This window comes from Elephas maximus, chromosome 4, assembly GCF_024166365.1.
Source record: "Elephas maximus indicus isolate mEleMax1 chromosome 4, mEleMax1 primary haplotype, whole genome shotgun sequence".
In the NCBI taxonomy this organism is placed as follows: Eukaryota; Metazoa; Chordata; class Mammalia; order Proboscidea; family Elephantidae; genus Elephas; species Elephas maximus.
In genome coordinates this window covers 164,604,549-164,618,504 of record NC_064822.1, presented here as the reverse complement: position 1 = coordinate 164,618,504, position 13,956 = coordinate 164,604,549, and the positions used below count along the sequence as shown (strand labels likewise).

The following is a 13,956-nucleotide window of genomic DNA, read 5'->3' as shown; positions in this document are numbered from 1 at the left end:
TGGGCTTATGAGGAACTTGTACTTAGACCAAGAGGCAGTTGTTCAAACAGGACAAGGGAATACTGCGTGGTTTAAAGTCAAGAAAGGTGTGTCAGGGTTGTAACCTTTCATCATATCTATTCAATATGTATGCTGAACAAATAATCTGAGACTCTGGACCATATGAAGAACTCCTAAAAATCAGTAATGGGCAAAAACTCATTAACAACCTGAGATATGCAGATGACACAACCTTGCTTGCTCAAAGTGAAGAGGACTTGAAGCACTTACTGATGAAGATCAAAGACCACAGCCTTCAGTATGGATTACACCTCAACATAAAGAAAACAAAAATCCTCACAACTGGACCAATAAGCAACATTATGATAAATGGAGAAAACAATGAAGTTGTTAAAGATTTCATTTTACTTGGATCCACAATCAACATCCATGGGAGCATCAATCAAGAAATTAAACTAAGTGTTGCACTGGGCAAATCTTTTTCAAAAGACGTCTTAAAGTGTTAAAAAAAACAAAGATGTCACTTTAAGGACTGACATGCACCTGACCCAGGCGATATTTTTAACTGCCTCATATGCATGTGAAAGCTGGACAATGAATAAGAAAGACACATGAAAAATACTGATGCCTTTGAATTATGGTCTTAGTGAAGAATACTGAATATACCATGGACTGTCAGAAGAATGAAAAAATCTGCGTTGGAAGAAGTATAGCCAGTGTGTTCCTTAGAAGCAAGAATGCAAAGACTTCGTCTCATGTACTTTGGACACGTGTTATCAGCTGGGAGCAGTCAGTGAAAAAGAGGAAGACCCTCAAGGAGATGGACTGACACTGTGGCTCCAACAATGGGCTCAAACACAGCAACGACTGTGAGGATGGCACAGGACTGGGCAGTGTTTCGTTCTGTTGTACACAGGGTCGCTGTGAGTTGGAACCTACTCGAAGGCACCTAACAACAACATTTATCTATATTTAGGTCCAGTACAGAATTTTCAAATTGTGTTCTGCAGTACCCTATGAAGGCATCATGGGGCAAAAGAGTAAGGGAGGGAACCATAGAAATAGCAGAAATACAGACCCATACCCCCACTTCAATCAGAAAAACTATATCTGTTTTACACACTGAGCTTCCACTTAAGTTTTCTTTTGACGAAAAAGATTTTGCCCCCTGAAAAGTGTTGGGAAGACAATTTTCAATAACTGTTTCAATAGTTTCTAAAATAAAATAAAATAACTTATTTTTAAATGCCAAAATAAAGTCTCTGAGGTTGTCCAAATTGAAATATCTTACGCACTCCTGCCAAAAAAACTTTATCCCATTGCAAAGATGGTATGACATCAATGAAGAAAGGTTAGACACTAAACCAAAATATTCCAGAAGTAGTCAACAGATCTTCCTGGGATCCTGGAAAATTTAACCTCATTTTTTCAGCATGATACTTAAGAGGAAAACCTTTTAATAATTAATGATTATAAAATATTATTAAACTATAGGGAATGAATACCTACTTTTGCCTTTTTGGTTTTTTCCTGCCAGCACCTTCCTACTTTCTTCTAATAGCTGAATTTCTCTTCTGATTCAAGTGGACCTCACCTCCACAGTCTAGACTTGTGACTCCTGGCCAATCCAAAGATTCCATCCTCCTGGCCATTGGAGTTATTTAGCAATGAGCATGGAACCCAAACCAGGTCAGTTAGAGTCTTACCTAAAATTAAATCTATGGGAATTGAGGGAGAGATGGTTTCTCTTCCTCTGTGATTATGAGCTACAAGACCCATGCAGGCCTGGAGTTGAAGATGGCCCTATTTCCTGCCACACAGAGAGAGCTCATGCCTGAACCAACAAAGGAGAGAAAGAGCCTAAAGATGGAGAGGGAGTTAGAGCCTGAGAACACACCTGAAACATCTGAATTTAGCTATGCCTGAAGACATGCTCCCGCTAGACTTTTTAGTTATATAAGCAAATAATCTTTTATTTATTTGTTTTTTTGCCTGAAGCTAATAGATAGTTTCTGTCACTTGCAAACAAAAGAGCACCGATTAATATACGGAAAAAAAAGTGAAAGGAGGTATTCTGATGTATGCATCAAATTTATCTACATAATTCTCATCATTCACACTTACTTTGAGGAAGCAATCACTTGAGCCAGTGGCGAGGAGAAGGTGATGACCGTTGTTGGTGAAATGGCAGCAATTGACTTGCTCTGAGTGCTCATCATAGGTACGTACTAGTTCCCCAGTCACAGAATCCCAAATCTAAAGAGAACAGAGAAAACAAAATTTACAACTACCCCTTACTTTCAAAGGAAGAGGGGGCAAAGCAAATGTGAGCCGCTTCGTGGGTGCTATCTAGCCTAACACGGCACTGATTTTTGCAATTGAACATGATGCTGATGAATACCATCCCTCCCCTAAAATGTGGCGGTATTTTATGTGAATGCGCTTTTAAAAATCCACATGCAGGAATACACATGTGTTTTTCCACAGCATAATCAGAATCTCATAAGGACTTTCTTCAAGGACAAAGTTTCACATGTTCCTAAGGATAACAACAGCAGAGTAGCACTATAAAGGGGATGGCACAATGGGCTTTAATGATTAAGTTGAATGATTACATCAAAGACCTTGTATGCCGTTCAGTTCTCAAGAAAAAATAATTATCATCATTCTAGTTACTATGCAAGACAACTAAGCAACAAAAATAAATTACTTAATGAATCTTCACTACAATTCTGACTTTTAAGAGGTGCTAATGTCCCCTCTCATAGTATTTTCTTTGTATTTTATCAAAGCACTTATAGAATTCCCAGAAATCCATAGAGTTGATCTTATTTTGGAGTTCTGTAATAGGTATTTATGCCTCTCACCTTGTATTTTGAGTTCTTAGAAAACAGAAACTCAGTATTATTTCTTTTTACTCCACATAGCTCCCAACACTTAAAAAAAAGCAGGCCTGACATAAGCATTGTTTTATTTTGAATTTTCACTCTACTAAGAAACACTAAAATTTTTTCAGTAGCAAGACAGGTAGAAAATAGCCTTGGCAGAAATGCCAATGCAGTTGGTACTACAGGAGACTTTGCCAAGGTGTAGTCTTCTAGACAGAAAGATCCGAGCAGTTATCCACAAAGACCAAAGGACCAGCTCCAACTCTGGAGTTGCCTAGAATGACCAACTCCAAGTCTGACTCAGTAAAGACTACAGGGTAAATTAACTGGTTGGTTCTGAAGCCCCTAACCCACTGCCGTCGAGTTGATTCTGACTCATAGCTACCGTATAGGACAGAGTAGAACTGCCCCACAGAGTTTCCAAGGAGCACCTGGCAGATTCGAACTGCTGACCTCTTGGTTAGCAGCAATAGCACTTAACCACTACACCACCAGCGTTTCCCTAAAGCCCCTAGAGAGTCCAATCTAGATTTCTGAAGGTCTCAATTTTGTCTGGACACTCTGTAGTCCTCTTCCAATGGAGGAAAACTCCCAAACCACCGTTCTTGCTCTCAGGTCCACCAAGGCCCGCCCCTCCTCATTAGGTTCAGTACTTCACAACTCCTTTGAAAAAAGTCTGAAAATAAGCTTCCTCTCCAGGTATCAATGATAAAATATCCCTCAAATCTTCAGTTCCTCTTAAATGCCGTATCAGTACAAATGCAACAGATAAAGGCCAAATTTAGAGAGAAGACACAAGAAGAAATAATTAACAAAGTTATGAATCCCTGTTTATTTTTCAGACAGTAACCTAACTGCTAGTTTGTTCATTTACCCAGTTTTCCACTGAATATTTTCCAGTCCTTGAAAGTAAATATATCTGGGTTGTATTTCACAAATCATACATTTTACAACAGGAATCTCATCTCAGACAATTTTGACCAACAACGCTTTTGACTGCAAAGCACCTGAAGATTTAAACTGATATTTAACACATAGACCCATCTATAAACGGCAGGCAAATTCATAAATTTGTAATCACTCTTCCCTGCTACCTGGTACAGGGTGAATAACCTAGGAATTTTTGCTGGTGCTTCAAAATGAAGAACTTTTAGACCATGTTAATTTACACTGGGTAAAAAGTGATTTGCTTCAAGTTAGCAGGTCAACAGGCAAGAGTCCTTTAACCCCACTTACACCAGTCCCTCTATTATGGAAAAAGAAAATAAATTGTGTGATTACAACCCAAGAAGGAAATATTTCCTTACTTTCACTTGTTTATCCACTGAGCAGGTTGCTATAAACCTGTCATCTGCAGAGAATGCACAGCAAAGCACTTCATCTTCATGAGCCTTGATTTCTAGAAGCTTCTCTCCTGTCTCAGCTTTGAACACCTACACAGCAACAGCAGAACCTATAAACCACTTAACCATGGGCCACCATTCAATAAAAATCTTCCTTTAAAACATCTTCATCAGTGTTATTTTGCAAAACAGAAATGTACCTTGGCAAACGATACTCCAAAAATCAGAATTTTTGATATAATTTGTAAGCCTTAACATAAATAACTATCCATTGTTAAATGTTTGTAAATATCAATAAAGAGAAGTGGAAGAGTATAGCTCCAGCTTCAGTTCTTGAGAATATTTTGGCAAATTCTTAACAATCAAATAGAAAACACTTCATATTCAATATGTTTGCTTTCTAGGGCTCAAAAGCCAAAACTAATAAGCTGTGAGATGTGCACATATAGAAATAAGGTACGCAGTTATAATCCTGCAAAGACTAAAATTATCCTAAATATAAAAAATTTAACTAATTTGATTTTGTTTCCTTCAAAATCAAAAGGGAAAGAGCACATATGTAAAGGAAAATATTCATTCATATTTTCTGAAAAAAATTGAGGATTTAAAGGAACTTAGGAAATAATCTAGCCAAATTCCTATTTAGTCAGTAATCTCTGCCTGAGTCATAAAAATATTTTATTTAATCGCTGTTTTTTTCAATCAGAGCCCTGTTCAATGTGCTATGAAGTCTTTATGTCTTTTAACACCCAGCATTTCCTCATTATCCTTTGCTGGCACATGGATGATGGGTAACTGGATGGAAGGGTAAAAGGCACTACTATATCACTGGGTTAAGTTTAGATTTATGAAAATACATAATATTATCTTAAAAATCTCTAGAGAAAGCTTTCATAAAATGCTCAAGAGATTTGGATTTCTCTGCTATTTCTAATGTGCACAATTTTTTTGAATTTTATGATGTAAACATACCCTAATCTGTACAGTATTAGGTACATACCTCTTTCAGTTTTTCTCAAGAGATATGTTTTACCTGTAAGGTTTTATCAGCTCCACAAGATGCTATTCTCTGACCATCCTCAGAAAAGCAGGCATGGTAAACAGCATCCGTATGGGGGCGGACAACTAAGCGGGAGAGATTCTTGATGTTTTTTTTGTTTCTAAACACAAAGAAAAAAACGAAAAGAAATCCAATAAATTAAGTAAAAATATTTTCTTTCAGTAATAAAATAAAGTACCTTGTAACATAGAGTTATTTTCCCCAAAAATTCCGAATTATCAACATGTAAATGACAGAACACACATCGCCTGAAAAAGTATAATGTAACAAAAGTGACATTGTAAGAGCAATATACCCCGTATCAAGCAACCTGTCATCTGTTATAAATGTAACTAAGTTGGAAGAAATCTAGTTAATCAAGTACATTTCATTTTCTATTTTCCTTTGATATATTATTAGGGATACATGTACAGAGAAAACATTGTATTAAGGATTTCATTGTTGTTAGGTGACGTCGTATCGTTTCCAACTCATAGCAAACCCATATGACAGGGTAGAACTGCCCCATGATGTTTTTTTGACTGTAATCTTTATAGGAACAGATCCCCAGGTCTTTCTCCTGTGGAACCACTGGGTGGGTTCGAACCACCAACTTTTTGGTTAGTAGTCAAGTGCTTAACCATTGCACCACCAGGGCTCCTACATAAGGATACCCTTCAAAAAATCACTACCTGTTTTAAGAGTAAAGATGTCATAAACAAAATGAAATTTATTTCCTAACTACAGTATGACAATACACCCACCATTATGATAATGCACCTAAAAAATGCTCTAAGTACAATTATTCGAACAGAGAAAAAAGATTTGGCAGTGTAATTTTCTTTGTATCTAAATCTGCTAAAGACCAACTATTCACTTCCAACTCATAGCAACCCTATAGGACAGAGTAAAACTGCCCTACACGGTTTCTAAGCAGCGGCTGATGGATTCGAACTGCCAACCTTTTGTTCAGCACCCAAACCCTTAACCAATGTGCCTCCAGGGCTCCACTATTCCACTAGTATAGGTATTATGTTATTTCTTAATGGAAAAAAGGTAAAGGAATTGAAATGTATACTTAAAACAAGAAAAAAGTATTAGAACAGTGCCAGAATATCACATATATACACCCCAGTCAAGACTATGTCTTTGAGTACAAGTAAATACGTAAATCGTATCATGCTTAGTCTAAGGGTCAAAGATTTGGAGTCAGACAAACCTCAAGACAAATTGCACGTCAAACACTTATTAGGTGTGTAAACGCAGGCAAATCACTGAACCTAAGTTTCCATTTCCTTATATGTAAAATGGAGGTAATGATACCTAAACATGCCCAGCACAAAAAGATGCCACTGTTATTAATCTTTAATAAAAAAAAAAAAAACTAACCACACAAAGACAGACCAAATGATCAAAGAGAACACAAAGGCAAATGAGACTTAGGCCCTGCCCAGGAAATATTATAATTTAATATAAAGAAGAGATAAAACAAGTAACTATAACATAAAAGCTAGAGTGATGAGAACTAGGGAGAAGAATAGATAAATCACTAGCAAAATTCAAAGGATTCAATTAAGAAAATACTCTCTTTCCCCTTAATCTATCCATTCAATTCTCCCAATAAAGCTCAGAAAGTAACTTGTCACAATGATAGGCATATAGTAAATAGCCAAAAAGGATTAGATAAATGAACAAATGATTTCTCTGAAAGCTGAAACTCCATTAAAGTTAATCTTATACCAAACTAAACCATTCTACAGTACAAAAAGAAAAGCTTCCTAGTACTGAAATAAAGCATTCTTTGAACATGGCCTGGTCAAACTCAGTTAAAAAATACAGCTATGAATGACTCTACCCATTCTATGACAAAATGTCGTATGTTGAAATGCAATTGAAACAACACCTAAAAAAATTTTCTTAAAAAGTAAAAATAACTCATCAATTCATGAGAGAACAAGAACTAAACCTCTGCCCATTTGATTATCAGACCAAGTATGAAGACTATTTGCACCACTAAATAAAAAATGAATTCATTCAATCTTCCACAAATTTTTATTGCATACTAACTACATGGACCAGGCAATGTGTGAAACGTTATTGTTAATAACGACTAATATTTATTGAGAACTCTCTATGAGTTAGGTACACACACATGTAATCCTCACAACAATGCTGTAAAATACTATTAGGCAAAAAAGCTGAATAATTCACCCCCTAATGATGTACAACTAATAAATACCAGAGCTGGGATTTAAGCCCAGGCAGTCTAGAGTCAGTCTATTCTTTTAAGCTCCAAACTATTCTACATGACAGAATGAGAACTAGTATGGATGAAAAACAAGAAACAAGACAATCACCATAAATTTTGAGACAAACGTTATGATACTGGGTAAACAAGGAGTACTCTAGAACACAGACAGATCTAACCTAGCCCCAGTGAGTTAAAGGGTTACTTCTCAGGGAGCACGAAGCCTCCACTTTCTAAGAAAGTGTTTAAGAATGGTTAACCCTGTGAAGTGGGATAAAGATAGGGAGAATTTGACTTTATTTTATATCCCTGGTGGCACAGTGGTTAAGAGCTAAGGCTGCTAACCAAAAAGGTCAGCAGTTCGAATCCACCAAGTGCTTCTTGGAAACACTATGGTGCAGTTCTACTCTGTCCTATAGGGTCGCTATGAGTCGGAATCAACTCAACGGCAATGGGTAATACTGTTTTAATCAACAACATATATTACCTTCCAAATAAAAATAAAGCTGACAAAAATATTTTAGTCAATTAAGTTTTAAAATATTCAGGGGGACAGGGAACAATGAATAGGTGCAGCACAGGACATTTTTAGGCAGTGAAACTATGCTAATAATTTTGTAATGGTGGACACATGACATTATTATGCATCTGTCAAAACCTACAGAATCATACGACACAAACACTGAAATCTAACGTAAACTATGGACTTTAATAATAATGTATCACACAAATAGAATGCAAAATATTAATACTAGGAGAAAGAGTATGCAGTAGGAACAGGGCATATATGGGAACTCTTTCTGTGCAATTCCTCCATAAACCACAATCTGCTCTAAAAAAACAAAATCCTTCCTCACCACTTCCTTCACGGACCTTTTCCTGAATTCCTCATCCATCCAATTACTTCTCAGCCCCACCTCTATTTTATACATACTTCTATTGGTGCACTCGTCACATTATATTGTAATTATTTGCTTAAACTTCTTTCTTCACTACTAGATTGAGTACCTTGGCAGAGCCTGAGTACGTGTAACAGTATTTAGTGCATTACAGAAACTCCAGTGTTTGTTGAACTAAATAAAGGGAATTACCCATGACAACCTGACTTATTTGGAAAGAGGCAGAAGGTCATAAAGAGTGTAGAAAGCAACCTGGGGTTCAGTTTAAATGTAAATTATCCAAGTGAAAAAACTAACATTGGTACTTATTACTTCAAGTTATAAGAGACACATGGCATATGGAAAATAAAGCCAGACAGACCCAGGATTTGACTCCCATTCAGAAAGCCACATGTCAAGCTTAGTCAAGTCCCAATGTCTGTGTTTCTCAGTTTTCTCATTTATAAAATAGGGCAAATAAAATTTACCTTATAAAGTTACTTTGAAGATTAAATAGAATAACATATGTGAGCTCATAACAGACATTAAAAAGATGGTAGCTTACCCTTTCCTTTTGATAGTAACTGATAAGATCAAGCTAAGATCAACAATGAACTAGATGTCAGTTACTCAATGAAAGTATAATAAGGACTGACAACATGACTATTTTGCTTTTAGGTCCCTGGGTGGCATAAATGGTTAAGCAATCGACCATTAACTGAAAGGTTGGCATCTCAGAAAACAGCCCTACCAATCTGCCTCCAAAAGGTCACAACCTTGAAAACACTATGAAGCAGTTCTACTCTGCACACAGGGTCTACCATGAGTCAGAATCAACTCAATGGCAACTAACAATGGCAACACTGTGCAAGGCAAAGTGCTATCACTTTATAACCATTATATCATTCAAATCTGCACAAAAGTAGTAACTACCTCAAGAGACTGTTCTCTCCATTTTAAACATGAGAAAAGGTCCCTGGTACAGCAAATCATTTGCGCTGGTGGGACAGTGGTTACAGCACTCAGCTGCTAAATGAAAGGTCATGGTTTGAACCCACCAGCTGCTCCATGAGAAAAAGATGTGGCGGTCTGCTTCCAAAAGATTACAACCTTGGAAACTCTATGGGGCAGTTCTACTCTGTCCTATAGGGTTATGGGAGTGGGTTTGGTTTTTTTTCTTTTTTTTGGTCTTTTTGGCACTAACACAAAGGTTGGCAGTTCAAACCCACGCAGTAGCATTGTGGAAGAAAGTCCTGGTAATCTGCATGCACAAAAATTACAGGCTAGAAAACCCAGGTTTGTAACTTAAAAGCCCATGCTCTTTAGCACTCTACTACACTGAAATAAAGTCATGCATTTGGTATTAATATTTAGGATGGCTTGTCAAAATACCTTATAGCAAGTGTTTATTTCTAAGGATTCTTTGAAAATATAATTATTTTCCCCTACGCTTACTTCTTTGGAACTTTTCAACAAGTAAGAATGCTTATTAAAAGTTACAGCTCTGTTTAAAGTAGTTAAATCTTCCTGGAGTGAACTTATTCCCTATCTGAAAAATAATGACATAGTTAATGCTCAGCTTCCTTTGGTCTCTCCTAACCTACTTACATCCACTCCAGGTAAAGCGTTCCGTTATCGACCTCCCGCTTGGCCTGAAGCTTAGCTTGCTGATAAACTTTTGAAGTTTCCGGTTCACAGAGACCCAGTTGTACAATATTAGGAAATGGCTGTCGTCCAAGAAGGTGTCCATTTAAAGATAAAAATTCCTGAAAATTCTCACAGACTGTGCAATCCTAAGAACAAAACGAATCTCTTAGAAATATAACTACAGCCAATATCTGACATTTTTCTATTTCTGTGATCTTATCACTTTACGGCTTAAAAGAGACATTTTCTATATGAACTAAAATTGAATAGCCAATCATTAGGTAACAAATTATATAGAGTTCTTCTGACTTTGGAAGCATATGGTAAAATCTCACCGTAAAAGTGCTGTTTCTTAACACATTAAAAACCACTGAACATTATTCGTCCCCAATTCTCAAACCTTAATCTCATCCATACTGCCAGAACACCCAGGTAAGAAGAAGGTAGTATTCGGAAGCAAAATAATAGAATAACCAAAGGGCAAAGTAGGGAAATTATCTTTCTACTTCTTCTGTTCTGCTCATTCCCACTATTACACCTAGAATTAAATGTCAAAATAAAATGTCCCCTAAACACATATTTTTCATATTAATATATACCTTCTCATCCAATATATGCCTATATTCCACAAATTCATGAATCAGATGAGCAGGGCCTACAAGTTCAGTTTTTGCTTTAATCCAATCCAGGGAAAACATTAAAGCACAAAGTTCCTAAAAAAAATAATAATAATAATAATAATAATAAGACCAGCACCACCATTAAAGAGATCAACAAAATTTAAGTATACCATCATCATCCTAACAATACGAAAGAAACTTAGCAGGTATCTAGAGTTTAACGACACAAAGGGAGCTCGTGAAAAAGAACACACCAATTGTTTCAAAGAAACATAAAATGAACCTCACACCTTAAAATAAATTTAAGATGGATTAGAGATTTAAATAGAAAAGCTAAAAAATATTAGATGACACGGGAAAAGTATTTTTGCAATTTTGGGGTGAAGGAGATCTTTATAAACATGATAGCATTGCAAAACAGCAAGAAGACAAATAATCGTACATCTGACTATATTAAAAATTCAAGTCTTCAATATAGTAGAGAACATTTATGACAGACAATGGCTTCATATGCTACTTTATGGAAAATTCAAACAAAACAATAAGAAAAAGGTAAAACACCAATAGAAAAATAGGTAAAGGCAATAGATGAGGGCCAATGCACAAAATACAAAACATTCAAAAATTTCACCAGTAGTCAAATCACAACAACAAAGATTTACCTTTTTTTTATGCATATATCAGGGGATTTAGAAAGACTAAAAATAATGATAGTAAGAATAGTTGCTGCAATCAGAGGAAATGAGCACTGTCATGTATATTGATAGTGATATAAATCAGAGCACCCTTTCTGGAGCACAGCTTGACAAACTACTAAAATTTAAACTGTACACACTGTTTGACACAGAAATTCCACTTATAAGAATATATTCTAAGAAAACAATCAGATAAGTATGCTTTAAAAATCTAATTGTCCTCAATTGGCCAATTATAATACAGCCATATATATAATGAAATAGCAGCTTTCAAACTTACGTCAATCTATATAAATTGAAATAAAAAGATGGCCACGAAATATAATTAAATTTTTAAAAAGCAAGTTATAAAACTCTATTTCTACAGAACTTCAAATTCTTATTGGAAACCAGACTTACTGGACACAATGAGATGGAGGGACCCCCAAATTGAATGCCCGGAGGCAACTTTTGAGCCTTGAGCAAAAACTATCCCATGAAGTCATCTTCAAACTAGACAGCAATTTAGCTCAAATAAAGAATGTCTGCCTTTACTGAGCTCTACTGCAGAATTACCTATATGAGATTGAAATGGTAACAATAACTCTAAAACACAGATGAAAACTTCAAGGGGCAGAAGTATAAGTCCACAGTGGTGAACCAGCAGGGGCAGAGAGAGCATGGTGACACGATGTGAAGTATGCAGCCATTGTTATCAACTGTACATGTAAAAATTCTGAGCAGGTTATGCTTTGTTGTATATATTTTCACCAAGAAAAAAAAAACTATTTCTATTATGATCCTAATTTCATGTGAAAGAATAAATGTTTGTATATGAGCAGCAAAACTATTAGAAAACTATACACAAAATCATTAGCGATGGTTGTGATCTTCATTTTCTTCTTGTAGTTTTTTTTTTTTTTACTAAGCTTTTGCAATGAAAATAAACTATTATCTTTAAAAACCAGAAAAAAGGTTTAAAAAAAATAAGAAGAAACTGAATTCTGTCACATCATCATAAAATATAAAAGTTTTGAAAAGATGCATTGACCCAGTAATTTCACTTCTAGGAATTTTCCAAGGAAATAAAACTGGTGAAAGATAAACAAGGATACTCATTACAGAATCATAAAAGCAAAAAACTAAAAACAACTTTAATGCTCAATAATTAAAATTTGGTTAAGTAAATTAGGGCACAAACATTTATTGGAACACCATCATTCCAATGTAGATTACTAAATGTAAACTATGTTTTGCTAGGTGAAAAACAAGCAGACTACGAAACAGTACATCATTTCTGTAACCAAAACCATAGAAAAATTACTAAAGTACCTGCGATCTTGTGAAATGTTAAAATTTGCAGTAGTTAGTTAAAAGTGCATGCATTCAAATACCATCCATGCACTGATGAATCTCAATTGTTATCTTTACTCTAGGGCTGTCCTCTGAAAATCCAGATTCATATATTCCTACTCAGCAGTTCCACCATTAAGTATATCAGACTTAAAATGTTCAAAGTAAATTCCTAACTACACCCCTCAAAAACAAACAAACTAGTTCCTCCCAGAGACTTGCCCATCTCAGTTCATGACAACTCCATTCTTTCCACAGCACAAGCTTGGAGTCATCTTTGATTTTCTTTCATAATAAACATGAAGTCAGCAAATCATGAAGAGGTCACCCTATATCATCACTGTCTTTCTTTCTCCTTGTCCTGGTTTTTTCTTCTTCTGAGCATGGGCTACTCTTTGACATATTATAAATGCATGTATACTATCTGTCTCCCTCCAGAATATAAGCTCCGTGTGAGCAGGGAATTTGTGCCTGTACTATATCCTCATACTGAAGAACAGGACCAGTATATAATAGGCACTCAATAAATATTATTGAACGAATGAATATACTTTTCTATCCCCTTACTTCTCAAAGCATAAAAATAAATTCACAGTACCCATAAAGGAAGGCTACTAGTAAGAGAACAAATTTATAGAAGATTCATTTACTGCAATTACTAAAACAAACCAACTAACAAAAAACCCGCTGCCATCGAGTCCATTCTTGCTCACGGCAGCTTTGTGTGTGCTATAGGGCAGAACTGCCCCATAGGGTTTTTCTTGGCTATAATCTTTACAGGCCTTTCCTCCACACTGTCACTGGCTGCATTCAAACTGCCAACCTGTACGTTAGTAGTCAAATGCAAACTGTTTGCACCACCCAGGGACCTTTTATGCCATTACTAGGTACCTTTCAAACCACTGCAGGTAAACACAGTAACAAAAACAAAAAATACTTATATAGGCTATAGTTGAATAAAAAGCATTTTTATTAAGAAAACCATAATCACAGGACAAAAGGAAAGTGAGATAAAAGAAAATAATTTTTAAAGGCATCATCTTACTTTGTGCATATTGGCACTGGCCATGTGATAGGCCAGAAAGTTGTACCAGTACATGCAATCCTCCTGATCTGGTGAAGGAGGATGTAGCTGGTAATACCTTTGGAACTGAATAATCATCTTCTTATGCAGATCCTGAAACCCAAATCAAACATTTCAAAGGCAGAAACAATTACATAACTTAAACATCACAGTAACTCTAGCTTCTAAAGCTATTAAGAATG

General features: G+C 35.8%; 1 protein-coding gene across 2 annotated transcripts in view; it reads right to left on the bottom strand.

Moving 5' to 3' along the window:
• APAF1 (apoptotic peptidase activating factor 1) overlaps positions 1-13,956 on the bottom strand; it is an 86,807-nt gene that overhangs the window by 48,493 nt on the left and 24,358 nt on the right. For both annotated transcript variants that reach the window (XM_049884127.1, XM_049884128.1), the window contains 6 exons: positions 13,736-13,867; positions 10,643-10,756; positions 10,005-10,189; positions 5,265-5,391; positions 4,196-4,321; positions 2,125-2,256 (listed from right to left, as the gene is read on the bottom strand). In XM_049884127.1, the coding sequence (XP_049740084.1) occupies positions 2,125-2,256; positions 4,196-4,321; positions 5,265-5,391; positions 10,005-10,189; positions 10,643-10,756; positions 13,736-13,867 (816 nt within the window). The remainder of the gene's footprint in view (positions 1-2,124; positions 2,257-4,195; positions 4,322-5,264; positions 5,392-10,004; positions 10,190-10,642; positions 10,757-13,735; positions 13,868-13,956) is intronic.